Here is a 16,922-nt window from a genome sequence, read left to right as displayed (position 1 = left end):
CGCGCACGCGCACGTATGCCCTGACTCGATCGTGAAGTTCGCAGTCCACACCACTTGGAGGTTGGGCACGGACATAATGAACCTCAAACAACCCCTACGAGACCAAAAAAATTGTGGTTTTAAAGTGCACTTTGCAATAGTCCCTTCGGGACTTCATTCCACATGGCGGACTTTGACAACTACACACAACCGTCTACAAAGTGGCCATTTTTCGTGCATTTCTTTGGTTGCTGAAAAAGAACGGCCAAGCATCTTTTCCAAAATAGTGAACATAGGGTCATATCGTTAGGGGTGGGGGGGGAGGAGGAATTGGTGTCCCAATTATTCCCAAAATTTTCCTTATTTCACTACAAATCCAAAGGTCAGACTTCTCGCCACAAAACGGTCATACACACAAGTCTGAACATAAAATGGCGAGACTGTTGTGCCTGACCGCCACCTAAAGGCCGTAATGCGCCGGACGGTTACGGCCTTAAGGCCGTGGTCAGACACAAAAGTCTCGCCATTTTGTGGTCATACGTTTGTGTTTGACCGTTTTGGGGCGAGACTTTTTTGTCTGGCCAAATTTTGGCGAGACTTTCAGGTCTGACCAAAACTTGGCGAGACTTTAATGTCTCGCCATATTTTGACGCGAAGTCTTTCCATCCAATTTGAAGTGTGTATGGTAAAATTCTGATCACTTTTTTACAGTGCATTAGTAGGAATTCCAAACACTTTACAACCTGAAGTGTGATGCGTCTACAGATGCATAACTTGCAAGTACACCCAGAGATGCATACTTAGCTGGGTAGACGTCCACAGATGAATACTCAGCTGAGTACGTCTACAGATGCATATTTGGCTGAGTACACATCTACAAATGCATACCTTACTCATCCAAGTATGCATCTGCAGGTTTGTACTTGCAAGTATGCGTCTACGGACGCGTACTGAGTACACACTTCAGTTCGTAGAGAAGACGATTCGTTAAAACCGGTTTGAAACTATTTTGTATCTTGTTCTGCCCCATTATCACATGGCTTTAGATAATTTCGACCTTATTTTATGTAAAACTTGAAATGGGTCAGTCTTTGAAAATCGCGGCAACTCTGAGAATTACTTACACTGTGAGAGAAAAGTACGGTAAAAGTACGGAACATGTCTGGTCAATAATTTGCCTGGACCGTCCGTACTTGCCAACTACGGAACGTTCCATACTTTTTTTCCGTACCCATTTACATGGGTTCATATGGAGGAAGTACGGAACGTGTCGTACTTTTCCTCCGTACCTCCGTACACTGTCAGAAAAAAGTACGGAACATGTCTAGTCTTGCCTGGTCCGTCCGTACTTGCCAACTACGGAACGTTCCGTACTTTTTTTCCGTACCCATTTACATGGGTTCATATGGAGCAGGTACGGAACGTTCCGTACTTTTCTCCGTACCTTATTTTTCTTTACCATTTCCGTGCAAAAGTACGGTATTTTTTACAGTGTGCTATATTTTTTCTGTACCATTTCCGTACACCCCTCACACTACACTACAGCACTGTAAATCTAATGGCGATGCTTTTGGTACTTTTTTTTGGCGATACAATCAAGTATTGCCAATAAACGGCCTTCCAGAAAAGTATTGCCTTCAAAACGGCAATACACAAATGTATCGCCGATACCTCGGCGTATTGCCACCATGTGGCAATAAACGTTGAACAAATCAAGGGGACAAGTTCTTTTTTTAATGCCGTGGTTTTGGCAATACCAAAAAGTATCGCCAAATATTGGCGATACTTCTACACACTACACTTCATACGGATACATCCTATCCGTATTACGGACATTTTTGTGCAATTGCAATTGCAATTACGGATAGAGGCAACAAGCTCTTCATCAGCGACATTGCAGGTCAGTTGGCTTCAAGCAGTGCGCAGTCAGCGGTAGGCAAACAATTCAAGTCGGAGCAAAGCAACTGGGCATGGACAGTGGAGTACCTGGAACATGTTTCAGCAGATATCGGATTCTCTTTTAAAGAAAATATTATTTTTTTTGAGTGAACTTAAGATTTTTTTCATGTAATTTTTGATCTGCTCAGTTCTGTCGTTAGTGAATGAGTTTGTCATTTTAAAACAGGGATCTCGTCTTTGAACGACTATATAGCTGTTATTTTCTTAAACGGTAGAAATTGTTTTGGAACGATGTTTTAGTCGTTTTAATTTTGAATGAGTTTGTTGTTTGGGTACGACTAAGTTGTTGAAACTTTTGTCGTAATTCAACAATCTTTTCTAACAGTGTATTTATGTCTAAAGAGGGTCGAAATGAGCACTTTTTTGCCGTTTCGGTCCATAAAAGATTTGATTCAGAAACTTTCCATTTTCGTTTCGTTTTCGAATCGACTTCGCCCTCAATCGATTCCATTTTTACGCATCACATGCGCACGGTATATCGCCAAGGATGTGGCGTTCGGCGCCGTTCGCCGATAGGGAGGTCGTGCACGATAAGCACAACGGTTTCTCGTTCCTACGAAGCACCGTCGAAAGTGCACCACTTGCCAGACGTCGCGGCATTTAAATAGTGGCTGCTTGGCCGGCATAGCAACCATGGCCACCTCGATCGTCCGTCTCTCAGTCCTTGCTCTGGCGGTCGTCACCGATAAAAATTTTGTAGTAACTTAGCGACACATTTGTCGCTAACTTTTTTAACGACAAGATTTGTTGTGGAACGAATTAGCTTGTTAAACAATAGTCGTACAGGAACTTAAGGATAATTTCACAACAACTAACTTGTAATAACACATCAACAGTCCACTTTCAAAAACAAGTCGTTGACCAACAACAAATGTTGTAAGTCAACGACAAGTATTGTAAGTTGAAAAAGATTTTGTTACTTCTGCGACAAGTACTCATGGAGTACTTTTGTCGCTAAATTTATTTTCCATGGTTCCTTTTTTAATCAATAGTAATTTCACTATGACTTGGTGAACAAAATATAGATGAATTGTCATAATACGCTTTAATTAAGCAGATAATTGCAAAAGATGTTGTTTCCACACAAATTGTATCGTTAAGGGTGATAACAAGAATATTGTTCTTTAACGACAAATTGTCGCTGACTTGAGTCAACGACATTTGTTTCGCTTTGGTTCATGATGAAATTCTATGTTTTGGAACGACTAAATTTTCACTCATCTGATTGTTTCTGTACAACCATTTTTTAACAGTGGTCTGCGTCTTGACTCAGGTAGGAATCGATGGACGCAACCCGGAGAATGAAACTGCGTGATTGGAAACGAGCAAACACTGGAGTCAGGATTTCTGCCTAATGTTCTCATATCTGAATTTGATACATGTGGCACTTTGCAAAGCATGCGTGCTTGACGAAGCACGTGCTTAAGCGCACCCACAGTCGCTTGTAAATGTTGTCAGAATGTCAAAAACATGTCTAAAATCATGATCAAAATTCGCGCTCCTCTAAAAGCTGAAATTCTGAATACTTACTCTGATATTGATGGTTTGCGTTCTACAGAATGTCAGGGGATGTTTTCAGCTTTCAGAGGTGCGCGAATTTTGATCAGGTTTTCAGACAGGTTTCTGATATTGTGACAAGATTTACACGAGTGCTCCGCAAATAGCTGAAATTCCTGGTGCACTCTCATTCCAGCAGCGTGATGCGGATCCTGGTAAAATGCTGAGCTCCTTTGAGCATTGTGTCTCGCTCGTTTGGATGTAAATAAGCCGCGAATCAGCTATTCCACGTTCAAACGAGCGTGATACAACACTCAAAGAGGGAGCCTCACATATTGTCACGGTCTTTTTCACGTGATGTTACGCTCCTGGACGGAGAGTGTTTCAGGTCCAGTCTCTTGCTTCCAGACAGTGCACTGCGATGAAGAGGGCCGATCGCGCCAAGAAAGGTCTCCTGATACTTGGCCTTGGAGCAAGAAAGCATCTGCAAAGGTGCACCCAGTAGCGCCGGATCCCCAGCCCGGCCATGCCGGCCCGGGTGGAAGGAAGTCTAGTTTTAACTGAGTACCGACTACAGTGAAAAAACTGCAGTGCACAAACTGCGGTCTTCAGTGCAGTCAAAGTGTGAAAAAACTCTGTAATTATTTACAAGTTTGTGTACTGTTTAGGTGGTACTCGTAATCGAGGGGGTAAACACTTCAAGAAATCGTGTACAGACTACTCGGTATTACGCTGTATTACGGAGGTATTACACGTGTATTACGGCCTTAAAATGCAAAAATTTGGCACATTTGACCCGAAAAGGGTATTACGACCACGTGTATTACGCGTAATACACGGTTTTTGTGTACAGGGTATTACGCGAGTGGTTACCCCCTCGCTCGTAATAGTAGTCTGACTGCAGTTTTTTTCCAGTTAAGAGTTCAGTTCTTAAATAGTGTCGAAACTTCAGCTTGATCTATAGCTATGTTACACTCACCATTGCTCAAGTTAACAATACTTCAAAAGTGTGTTAAAATACTACTTTGGACTCAAGTATATCAACGCTTTATCTGTAATTTTATCTGCATGATTATTGTTTAGACACCATTACGCTTTAATTTACACTAATAGTATACCTTTTCAATGCAGTCAGGAATTAGGAAGCGATTGAAGAACAAAAGTAATCACAGTGCCCTTACAATAGCGAAGAGTTCCGAAACCTAGCCAAGGACTATTCCAAACTTGTCCACCAGCCCCGGACAGTTCCGCTTTCCCTCTGGTTAGGCCCGAATCGAGTCCGGGCCGAATCGGAGTCCGGACCGGACAGTTCCGTTTCTTGGTTTCAGAACCACTCTTAGTCAAGGACTGTCCGAAAGAGTCCTGCCTAGGTGCAGCTGTCCCGGACTGCAGCCCCTCGCTGGCCCAACCCGCCAGGCCCCGCGAGGCTCGAGTCGAGCAGAGGCGAGCCGGAGCCCAGCCGGCCCATGCACCTGAGCCGAGCCGGGGCGCCCGGACGTCCCGGCAACTGGGTACGCGGAAATCGCCGCTCGCCGGCATGCCGAAGCACGCCGAAGGGTCGCCGAGGTTACCTGGCGCCCTGGCGGACGCGGCCAGAGATCAGCGTTGCCAGAAGTGGCGCCAGAGCGCCAAAGTGGCGCTCGGCCTGCCCGAGTGGCGCCGAAGTGGCGCCGAGTTTCGGTGGCGACCTGAGTGGCGATTTGGCCTCCCGAGTGGCGCTGGAGTGGCGACTTCGTGGAATCGGTGGCGACCAGTGGCGGTTTGGCTCGGCGCACTCGCCGCTCGGCCAGCAGATCAGGGATTAGGGACATTTCCGCGCTCCTCGGCCCTCGGCCGGCCGAATCTGCGCGCCGAAACGGGTGGCGACGGTGGCGCCTCGGTGGCGATCAAGCGCGACCCGTGGCGCCAGAGTGGCGACTTGAGCGGTCCGGTGGCGATCTGTGGCGACTTGGCCTCCGTGGCGCCCGGTGGCGCTCAGAGCGCGCTCTGGTGGCGCACTGGCCTACTCAGGGTCTGGCAACCCTGCCAGAGATGCAGTTTTCGCCAGTTTACGGCGAGCTGTTGAGCGAGTCACATCGCACAGCAGCGCATCTGTGATCAGTGAACAGAAAAACGCGCACAAGTCACATCTACTTTTCGCTCGATACTTTCTCGGAGCGATGTTCAGGCGATTCGCGACTGTTCTGGAAGTAATTTTTGGTGAGGTGTCGTGTACGGCGTTTTCTTAAACATTGATCGAATTGGAGTGCGTTGCTGTACGAAGTGTCCCAAACAAACAACTATCCGCTGGCTGCTGGCTACCGCAAGTGTGTGTGTCTCTCAAACTTGAAGGACGGGCGGTGAGAGGGTGGGAGGTGTATTATTTTATTCGCCTCTCTTCTTTCACCCTCGTCCCCAAGTGTTTCCATCATTTGCAAACAACTTCAACGAGTTCGCTTGTGCAGGCATGTACTTGCAGGTATGATACACTTAGTGCATGATCAAAATTTGTGTGTAATATTCCACTGGAGGCTAATCGCGTCCCTTGCCGTGTGTGACCCGCCACCATGCCCCCCGAGCCGAGCCGAGTCGAGCTGAGCCGAGCCGATCGGAGCCGAGCCGCCTCGGCAGTGGAGGCTGCTCAGCCGAGCCGGCGCTAGGGCGCTGCTCCCGCGGAAAGTCCCCGGCCGGCCGGCCGAAGCAACCTGCGTCCGAAGGGAAAGGGGAAGGGGGAAAGGGAGGGGCGAGGGGCAGCAGGCTGGTGCATTTGTTCGGATTGTCCGTTTTTCGACTAGCGTTGGTACTCAGGACAAGTCCGGAATCTTTCTGACTTTGGTCTTTTTCAATGTTTTTGGGAACTGTCCGAGGACGGATTTAGGAACTGTCCCCGTCCGACTTTCGGAGCCGTTTCGGACGGTCCGCAAACGGCTGTTTTTGGCTGATTTTCGGACTCCATCATTTTCGTACGGGTGCAGGGACTAGTAGCGCGCCACCTAGCGGCCGATGCTATGAACTTCGTTCGGACCTACGCTTGGACCAATCAGGGTTCAGCTTTTGACAGTTCGCTATAACGGCCGCTTGGTGGCGCGCTCCTGGTTCCGGCCTTTTAGAGTACTTTTGTTCTTCACTCGGCGACGAGCGAAAGGTGCTATTGAAAACCGACACGCCTGGAAGGCAATGATCAGTACATCGATCAATATGGTTTTTCTTCTCTGAGATTAAGCATGACGGGGTGAAGCCAAAACTTAACGTTGAGCATAAAAATTATTGCGATATTCTGAGACGTCGGGGTAATGCGCAAACTGTGGAAAAATCCTCATCCCACCACAGCGTGTGGTCTACTGTCAGCCGCCGAGCTGCAAGGCCAGGTTTCAAGGACCTACCGCTAGGTGGCGCTTGGATCGCTGTGAGTGCTTGTCAAACTGCTTTTCTTATTTAGGCTAGTGAATTAAGTTATTTTTGCAAGTTACATCATCTGCCATTTTACTAAATATCTGCTTTAGACGTTAGAGAAAAATTTGAATCAGAATATTGCACTGAAGTGGAGAAAAACGGGATTCCGTGTTAGCACTCGATGGCGTCTACGGGCGACAATTAGGTTGGGTCCACGCATGATTCGCTCGGTTGTTCAGACTCTCCTACCTTACAAGGGAGTCTTCGGAGACCTGTAGTGGTGATTTAGGAAGGCGAAGTTAGTCAATTCTAGCTCCTTCCAATTTTTAGTCAATACCGACAGCACTTGTCGTGTGGAATGGACAGGTCCACCCGACTTGCCCGCCCGGCCTTCAACCGGGTTCCACTCTCATTGCGGAGATTGCACATCAATACAAACAACCACGTAAAGGACATCGAAGGAGTAGGGCCAGGGTCGGCAGTGGGGGCTCGCAGAACTAAATTTGAACGTGATTTCCGAATCCACACTTGTGACTAAAATTCAGAAAATACTTCTCGAAAATAATTTTAACTTCAATAGAAAACTCGAGTTATATCTTCTGTAATACTGGCGAGATGAAACCATAATTAAAACTGCAGACATGACTGCTATGTCCGAAAAAACTACCAGTTTTCCTGTAAACAGACTGCAGTTCAACTATAGTTGAGCGATTCTCACGTTTCGGGGTAGTTTCGTTTCTTCTGACTCCTGTGCCCAAACGAGCGCAGATATCGACATGGGGTTTGTTTCTGATGTTAGGGAGGGCCATTGCCCACTAAACGCACACATTTTGAAAAGTTCACGTTCGTTGGATTGGTCTACGTAGCGTTTGGAATACCCCAAATGTAACTTCCGTGATTGTCCAAAGAGAACATACTCGAACTTCCCGCCCCCAGTGTGGCGGTGTGGTTCGAAAATGCTGGCAACTGTCGATGGGGATTAGAAGCTTGGCATGTCTCGAGCTAATTTCAACCGAAGACCAATACGCCAGACTTCTTTCAAAGGTACTTATGCTGCAACGAAAAATGTCCTCCGTATATTCAATTTCACTACACAAATTTCGAAAAGGCAGCTCTGGACTTCTCCCCAAGCCAAACTTTTAACTTTCCATGACACAAGCCATCAAAGTGGAGTCCCTGGGATATAATTGCATGGGTCGCGGAAATCTAAGATGCTGTACACGGTCTCAAAGCGGGCTAGAGCATTATAAAATGGCGTGTATCAACAATTACCTGTAACTTCCGTGGCACCCTTTACCCAATGTTGCAGCAGCACTAGGTGAAAAAATTTTCCGCTTAAATGTCGGGCTTAGAGTATCATTTGACCCTGGAACGACTTTTAAGCCACAGCAAGCCCGAGTCAGCCGTTAAAGCCGATTTTCACACTTTGTAACTTCCGTGATAACGTAATTTCCGTGATCAAAACACTCACTAAAACGTATGGGAATACCTTATGGCTCATGTTTTTAGGAAGGCAGTACAAGGTCTTTACTATAAATACCATTGCCATAACTCTAGTATCATCCAGGACCCCAATAATCAGAAAAACTTAATTGGATATTTCTCACTTTCGGCAAATCAGAGACGCCAAAACTACCCCGAAACGTGAGAATCGCTCAGTTAACTATAGTTAGACTGCAGTTTCACCAGTTAAATTACAGTTGAACTACAGTCAAACTGCATCGGTCAGTCTGCAGTCTGACTGCTGTTCGTCTGCAAATAGGCTACACTTATTGAATATAGTAAAACTTAAGTTATTTTGTAAACAGAAAGTATGTGGCGTACAGTCTAACAAATAGTTAAGTTGCAATTCCCAGATATAATTCGAACTTCAGTTCCTTCCACCCGGGGGCCTCCTTAACGGAGGCATCCCCTTGAACCAAATCCGCCGTGGTGGACGCCGAAACTAACAATGCTGTTCCATGTTCCAAATCATCGGAAATCTCCACTTCAGTCTTGGCTGACAGTGGGTATTGATTAAAATAACGCGGGATTAAAAAATAATAATATGACAACTGCCAGAACTGATTTGCTGGCCCATTGCAAACGAATCACACTAGAATGCATTCTTTTCCATAATTTTTTGTATGGCCCTTTGCGATACTCAATTGTCAACATTGCCAAAAAATGTACTAAAAGTATCACCTTTGAATTGACGTTACCGGTGACGGTAAAGCGCCACAATTATTTGGTTGACATCTCTATCCCTGAGTCTGGATTAGAAGTACGGTGTACGAGATGACTATGCCGAGTGCCTGTCAACAAACACAGATCGAAGAGATCAGTAAATTGCTATGTACTTGGTGTACAGCAAGTAATCGAGCACCCACATAACACGCACGAATTTATGTGCAAAAATGCACATCACCGTCTTAGCCACGCCCCCGGGGTAGTGACCCATAGGCGACCCAGGGTCCGTCCACACTGCAACCTCAAGCACCCATGGTAAATCCTGGTGCCTATGGTCGTCAAGGGATAACTTGGTTTGCACCGGTTTGCACCCCATGCCCGAATCACGGCGCTGGCTGTTGTTTGCACGGTTTGGGGGCTCCATTTTTTTACCGGTGGAGTGCAAGCCCGGCGAGACGATATCCGCGGGCTGCAGCCTGCGAGGCGGACTGCGCGGCGGACTGCGAGGCGGACTGCGAGGCGGACTGCGAGGCGGACTGCGAGGCGGACTGCGAGGCGGACTGCGAGGCGGACTGCGAGGCGGACTGCGAGGCGGACTGCGAGGCGGACTGCGAGGCGGACTGCGAGGCGGACTGCGAGGCGGACTGCGAGGCGGACTGCGAGGCGGACTGCGAGGCGGACTGCGAGGCGGACTGCGAGGCGGACTGCGAGGCGGACTGCGAGGCGGACTGCGAGGCGGACTGCGAGGCGGACTGCGAGGCGGACTGCGAGGCGGACTGCGAGGCGGACTGCGAGGCGGACTGCGAGGCGGACTGCGAGGCGGACTGCGAGGCGGACTGCGAGGCGGACTGGGGGTGCGAGGCGGACTGCGAGGCGGACTGCGAGGCGGACTGCGAGGCGGACTGCGAGGCGGACTGCGAGGCGGACTGCGAGGCGGACTGCGAGGCGGACTGCGCGGCAGCCTGCGTCCGCCGAGACGTTCCATGCGTCTTCATACGCCTTCGCCCGGGCCGTCTAGACAGGGAGACAGTAAAACCAATTTTGGGGCCTTAGGCTCGGGCCAAACCCCCAGGTTTTTCCCAGGTTTTTCGTGCTTGTTTCCGATTTTTTGGGAACCCCCCGGGGCAAAACAAGGCAAAACGACTTAATCAGCCTTTTCGGGGGCCGAAGCAATTCCGGCCATTTAAACCCCTTTGGTTTCCCAACAACATTTGACAAAACCCGGGTGCACCCCCTGCTGAACAAAATCGGGGTGCCCTTTCGGTAAACCGATTGACAAAAACAGCGACGCACATGTCGAATCAAGTTGGAGAACTCCACTTGAAATGCGGAGGGGGAATTTGCTCCCCGCACGGCCCTTTAACCAAGGGGTTTGGGGTTTCCCCTTTTCTTGGTTTCCCTTTTTGGGCCCAAATGATTGGGGGTTTGGGTGGCCCCTTCCCCAAAGGGGACAAAAAAACCCCCCGGTGGGGAATGGCCCCCGGCCCAAAAAACGAACCCCCGGTGGAACCCGACCCAGGGGGATCCGGCCCCCCCCAGGGTTGTTTTTCCCCTTTTTGGGGGCCCCCCCTTTCAGAAGGGAAAGGGGGCTCCCCAAAAGGGTTGTCTCCCCCCCCCGGTTTTCCCCCCCACCCCCTTTAATTTGCAACAGTTTGGGCTAAACGCCCCGTTTTTGGGCCCCCCGGGGGGGGCCCGGGGCCACAAGGAACCCCTGGTTAAACGGGGGAAAACCCTTCCGGGAACCCCACAATTTGCCTTTAAAATTTGAAAACCCCCCTTTCGGCCCCCCACGTAAATTCCCCTAAAATATTTTTTTGCTGGGCGTTTGGAAGGGGCGTGTACGGGTCGAGGAAAAGCCCCCCAAAAAATTTTGGCCAAAATTGTTTCCAATTTTGGGGGCCAAAAACCCCCCGCGGGCCCCACCAACCCGTTTTCAATTCCCCCCTTTCCGGGGTTGTTTTGGCAAAAGGGGAGGTAAATTTCCCTTCGAAGGGCCCGTGAACGAAAAGCAGTGTGGGGTTTTAAACCCATGGGGAAATCCCCAAACCGGGAAAATTTAATCGGGAATTTGAAGGAAAAGAGGCATAAATTTCCCCCGGGGTTTTTTGCCCGGCGGGCCAAAAGGGCCCTTTTGGGAAGGAAAAATTTAAAAAATTTTTCACTCCCCCCCGAAGGGATTAAATGCTGAAAGGGGTCAGGTTTGGGGTTTCCTGATAGCACAAAAGGTTTTCCCCGGGCGGGGCGCCCCTTCGGGGGCCCCCCCAAATTTAATTGCCCCTTTCCCCCCGGCGGGGCCGGGGGAAACCCGGGGACATTAAAAACCCCTGTGCTTTAACCTGGGGTGCAAAAAAACCCCAAAAAGGAAAATTTTTTCGGACCGGCGGCCCACCCCCACCCCGGGGCCCCCCAAAACGTGGGAGGACCCTCCGGAATGAGGAAAAAATTTTAGGGTGGTTTTTAAAGGGTTTCGTGCCTTTTTCCCGTCCCGGGGGCCCCATAAAAAGCGAGAAGAACAGATGATGGCCCTGCGGGGGGCCCCCCCCCGGGGGTTCCTTCCCCCGCCCTTTGCCCCTGCTTTACCATTGTCTGTTTGATGGAAAAGGGGGGCATTTGGTTTTTAATTACCCAAACGAGGAAAAGAGAGAGAGAGAAGGAGAGAGAGAGAGGGGAGAGGGGGGAGGGGGGGGAGAATGTTTGCGTTCTTTGGCGGGGCCGTCGGGGGAGGATGAAAACGGGGGGCGAATGGCATTTTTTGGAGAAGCCCTTCCCCTTTTCCGCGGTTGCCACCCCCTTTTTGGCCGGACACCCGGGGAGGGATTTTCAAAAGCCTTTGGGCGAGAATGCTTCGGTCTTTTAGTGTCCCCGGCGTTTGGCCCCCGGGAAAAACCAAGCGGAGAAATATCTCGGAATTTTCGTTCCGACTTGGCATGCGAAGTTTCAGTTTTGGCCCCAAAATTTCGAAGGGCGTTTAAAGCCAAAAAGAAAGGGGGAGAAGAAGGAGGAGAGAAAAGGAAGGGGGAAGAGAAGAAGTTTTCCCCCTAAAATTGGTTTGAGGTCCCTTATTTACTGGCCCTGCGGTGCCGCCCGTCCTTGCCCGGCGCTCCCCCCCCTTTCCCGGCTTTTGGCGCGGCCCCCCCGGGAGGAAAAAAAGAATTTGTTGTGACAAGAAAATGTTTTTGTTTTTGGGATGAAAAAAAAAGTTGTTAGACGTCTAAAATTTGTTGTGAGAACGAACATTTGCTCCACACTTATTCTTAGGGTAAAAACTTTCAAGGTTTAGTACTCCACGAATAGGTTGCAAACGAAATTTCTTCTGACAACAAAGGGTGTCCCCAACAATTTTTTAGCTTCCCAAAAATCAACATACTTTTCGTTGTCCCTTCTTTTTTTCGTGGACGGGGCCAGCAGACTGAGTCTCCGAGTCTTTTTCGTCGATCTGTCTCTCTCGCACTCGTCTGTGCGAGGGGGACAGAGCGACGAAAACGACTCGGGGAATCAGTCTGCTGGCGGGGCAGGGTCAGGCAGGGCTTGAGCAGCAAGCAGCAGGGCAATTTATCGAATAATTGGAGTCTGTGATTGCCGCGTTCCAACATCATTGGGGTGCTTTAGCGGAATCCGGCAATCAGGACGAGGCGGGGCGGGGCGGGGTGAGGCGGTGCGAGGCGAGGCGGGGTGAGGCGGGGCGGGGTGAGGCGGGGCGGGCCGCCGCCGTCTCCCGCCCGCCGCTTCCGAAGCCAATCCAGTCCAAGCAAAGTGCTGTAATAGACTAACAGGTGGAATATTTCCGCCCAATGTCACACCCAGCGGTTCATTGAATCGAATAAAAGTCGATGATTTCTGGATGAAAGAAATGGCGAAGATGGACATTGAAATTCGATTGATTACCTTACGGATAATTCTTCGTGACCAACGGAAACTCTTAGGGCGTTCTGAGGACCAAACGAAGGGTAACGACTTCGGTAATCCGAGGCAATCCTGCAATCCAACGATAATTCAGGAATAGTTTTTTTTTTAGCAGATGATACCTTCACCACACTTGAAACATACTTAAAAATACTATACACATGAAGGTGTCAGCGTGCTTTTACTCTCGAGTCCAGAAACCAAGCGCGTATCCTAACAATATAATAGGGGCTGGCCGCCGGGGGGGCTGGTGCGGGGGCTGGGGTGGCTGGCGGTGAGGCGCAGCCTACGCGGACAATGGCACCCCCTACCCCCTCCTCGCGCGCGACGGCCCGCGCGCAACATTGACAATCCCTCTCCGCCTGCCACGTCTCAAAGGGTGGGTGACTCGGGCAGACCTCGGCTCTGCTCAGCTCTTGCCGACTTCGGCGCCAGCTCGGCCTCGTTCGTTGAATGAGATTTTAAGAACTGTCTTTGGAATGAGCCCATACTAATGATCCCAGAAGAAAACCAAACGAGTATCATCTGCTTTCATTAACGTTCGTTGAATGAGATTTTTTTGTAATTCGCAGGTTATTTGCACGCTTAAAACCTTACGAAGTATTTTGAGCATACATACACAAACCGCTACAAACTAATTTACTTTGTTATACGAAGAAATATATCGTAAATTACGAAGTATTTTCTTTGTAAGCTTACCTGTTCAAAATACTTTGTTACTACAAGATGCTTTTCTTGTAAGGCCTGAAATAGTTTGTAAGGTTTTCTCAGTGCGCGGGTATCTGTGATCTGGCTGACACGAAATTAACCAGTCGTTACCCCCGCTAAGGTAAATTTCTATTATACAGTAAATTTCTTCCGTATTGTGGCTGCCCGAAACCACCCGTAACGTACAAACCCGATATCCGTAAGACTTTATAGTATTTGAACCGGACTCGAACTCTGAGGAGCTCTTTCTAGCGACCATGACAGCGGCAGCGGCCCTTGACGGCGAGAACTGAGAGCTCGTCCTAGTTTGGTTTGAGTATATAGTGCAATGACAGGTGTTCATTACTGTTTACTGTTTTTCAACGAATGTGATGTCACGTTCTTGAAAATGTGTCGAGACACGGCCATTTGAAAATGACGTCAATGCCCGAGGAACGTGATTTTGATTACGGCGACATGCTAATTGGACGGACGTGTCACGACGAACGTGAAACGACTCAAATTCCCAAGAAGAAGAAGAAGAAGAAGAAGAAGAAGAAGAAGAAGAAGAAGAAGACGAAGAAGAAAGAAGAAATGACGAAATGACGAAACGCGAACAGTGGCTCATCTCCGCTTCGGGTTGCTGAGCTGCGGAGATGTTGATGTCATTTATTCTAATTTCATCCGGACGGGCCTGGCGACGAGGCAAGCTCCGTCGTCGTCCGCGACGGCCGTCTAGCTTGTCCCCACGCCGCTGGCCGCCCTGGACTCGCCGCTGCTCCTCGGATTTGGCCGTCACCGGAGCACCAAGACGATGATGGATTTGGGAGCGGCTTGCCGATCGAGATCACCTCCCGGGGTCTCTCTCTCTCTCTCTCTCGTTTGGCTCTCTCTCTCTCTCTCCACAGCTTCAGACAAGGACACGTGCCGTGGCGGGCCACATGAATGGAGTTGCAGCACATACCCGCGGGGAGATCACTTATCATTTCCCCTCTTCCCCTCCCCCTTCTCAATCCCTCCGCAAGCCATCAACCCCCCGCGCCACCCCTGAGGTCAGTGTGGCGGTGGCGCTGATACTCCTTAAATGGATATATATAGAAGATTGCAGCGGCTTCGCATCATCATCTCTGCGGCCCATCCTGCTTGCCCGCGTTTTTAGGCACGAAGTAGCCTTATAGTATACCCAGGATTCAGCCGGCCCGAGATTCAATTTGTGTGGCCCTTTATGCATTTCGGAAATTTTCTATACGATTTTAATGAGATTTTGCAGACTTGTAGAATTTTAAACGCTGATTCTCATGCTGAAATCTGGTTAAAAAGTTAACGGCCAATTTTGAGAAATTTGCTGTCAAAATCACCGTTTCCATGGCAAAACTCGACTTGTCAAAGGAAAAAAAAGGAAGTGGGGGGAGCCCGAGCCGGGGCGGACTAATAGCCGAGCTTCTTTTTGGGTCTGTACATCTTACTCCAAAAGCTGAAATAGCACGTTCGAAGTGAAAAATTTCTTTGACTGCACAACAATAGAATTGGTGTCGGTTCGAACGCAGTTTTTCGGGTAGAACTATCCAATAATACTTCTTGATCGGAGTGTTTTTGGACATGCGCAGTAGGTTTGCAACCTGTTTAACAGTTTGACCAACTGTAGCATTTGAAATCTGTATTAATTCTGCTCTCTTTCTTGTTTTTTCTTTGTTTCCTGCTTATGAAAATTCATATAAAACAAATTTTCCATTTTTATGTGATAACTTTCTAAAAAAATATTCACAAAAAATTAGCAAAACAAAAGTTCTTTTTTTCTGACATAAAGTTTCTCAAATATTCCTTTTTTTTCTGTCAATAAAACAATTTTGTTGTTGTTGTGATTCAGTTAGCACTAGGACCACTTCGCTCCACCTCGCGACTTGCAGTGCTCATGTTCCTCGAACAAGACTCACCCGCGTTTCGAAACCATCCCTCCCGAGTTTATGAAGTTTGTCAAACCAACCGTCGTGGTGTTGATACGTTGTAAGGGAGAACTATTACACAGAATTGAAGAAAACATGACTAGAGAACCATAGCCTTTTGAAACAAGTCAAACAATTCAACGTCAGCAACAATGGAGGGGCAGTTTTTATGTGCGACTGCTGGTGCTTTTAGCTTCGCGATTTTCGCAAGGGCGCAGACGCCGAGAAACTAGTTGCCCAACCCCTGAAAATAAATTTTCTGCCCTTTTTTCTGCCAAGAACATTTTAATAATGATGGAAAAGATGTTCCATTGTCAGAAAACTGCGGAATACATTGCATTGGAATTTTTTGAATTTTCCAGCATTTTGTTTTTAATTTCAGTTTCGGGGTGTTTTGTTTCCACTCCTGTGCCCCGAGCCAATTCACATTTTTTTCTTTTAACCTTGCCCATAAACCCCAAATTTGAAAAATTTTGTTCTTGGATTCTTACGTAGCGTTTGGAAACCTCAAATTCCCGGAAAAAAACAACTGAACTTTGCCCCCAGTGTGGCGGTGTGGTTCAAAAAACGCCATTATGGGGTTAAGTTGGCTGTCTCGGCTAATTTCAACCGAAACCAATACGCCGATTTTTCAAAGGTTTTGTGCAAGAAAAATGTCCCCGTATATTAATTTAACTACACAAATTTTAAAAACACTCTGGCTTTCCCCAAGCCAAATTTTAAATTCCCCACACAAGCCTTAAAGTAGTCCCTGGGGAAAATTGCAGGGTGCGGAAATCTAAATTTAAAGGCTAAACGGGTAAGATTATAAAATGGCTTATCAAAATTACCGTAATTCCGTGGACCCCTTTCCCAAGTTCAACACAGGGGAAAAAATTTTCCCAAATTCGGGTTAGAGCATATTCGATAACGACTTTTGCCAAAACCCCGGTCACCGTTAAAGCTGACACACTTTGTAACTTCCGTGCGTTTTTTGTGCCACCCACTAAAAGGGGTACCATGGCCATGTTTTTGGGAAATGACGGTCTTTCTTTCCTTGCCATCTCTAGTACACCAGGCCCCAAAATCAGAAAAACTTAATTGGTATTTCTCACTTTGGCAAATGGAGAAAATCCCCGAAACGTGGAATGCTCTTCATTTTTTTAAGTTTTAATTTGCGGTGGCAATCGCCCTTGGGACCATGCCATGGTAGTCCCCTGAGCCACAACTTCACAACACCACTTCTTTTCTTTCTCCACACTCTTGCACAATAATCAAATTGATTTCGTGACTCCTAGGATTTCTTAAAATCGTATTTTTTTTTTTTGCTGTTTGACACATCATCCCAAAAAAAAAAAAAAAACACCAACACCACCGTGGGAAAATGCGTTTGGACACCAGCAAAAGTGGTTGGACGAGCTCCACAAAGTGTTT

The 16,922-nt window shown here is 48.1% G+C and overlaps 1 protein-coding gene across 6 annotated transcripts; it reads right to left on the bottom strand.

Moving 5' to 3' along the window:
* Window positions 1-1,003: 1,003 nt before the first annotated feature.
* LOC117649177 lies at window positions 1,004-14,183 on the bottom strand. Of its 6 annotated transcripts, none has more exons than XR_004587965.1 (5): window positions 13,778-14,054; window positions 13,579-13,623; window positions 12,862-12,951; window positions 8,992-9,101; window positions 1,004-1,965 (listed from the first exon to the last, which is right to left on the bottom strand). XR_004587965.1 is itself a non-coding variant. In XM_034391668.1 (5 exons), exons 1-5 carry the CDS (start codon window positions 13,928-13,930, stop codon window positions 2,492-2,494), a joined length of 465 nt encoding a protein of 154 aa, XP_034247559.1. In that variant the 5' UTR covers window positions 13,931-14,080; the 3' UTR covers window positions 2,308-2,491. The 6 variants fall into 6 exon arrangements, 5 of the variants coding, with proteins under 5 accessions (XP_034247559.1, XP_034247560.1, XP_034247563.1 ...); XM_034391668.1 differs by lacking the exons at window positions 1,004-1,965; window positions 8,992-9,101 and adding exons at window positions 2,308-2,619; window positions 3,197-3,245 and having other exon boundaries at window positions 13,778-14,080; XM_034391672.1 differs by lacking the exons at window positions 1,004-1,965; window positions 8,992-9,101 and adding exons at window positions 2,538-2,619; window positions 3,197-3,245 and having other exon boundaries at window positions 12,867-12,951; window positions 13,778-14,183.
* Between the last annotated feature and the right edge of the window lie 2,739 nt (window positions 14,184-16,922).

Source organism: Thrips palmi, unplaced genomic scaffold (assembly GCF_012932325.1).
Source record: "Thrips palmi isolate BJ-2018 unplaced genomic scaffold, TpBJ-2018v1 HiC_scaffold_4, whole genome shotgun sequence".
NCBI lineage: Eukaryota > Metazoa > Arthropoda > Insecta > Thysanoptera > Thripidae > Thrips > Thrips palmi.
The sequence above is the reverse complement of the archived record's forward strand: the minus strand, read 5'-3'. Positions and strand labels throughout refer to the sequence as shown.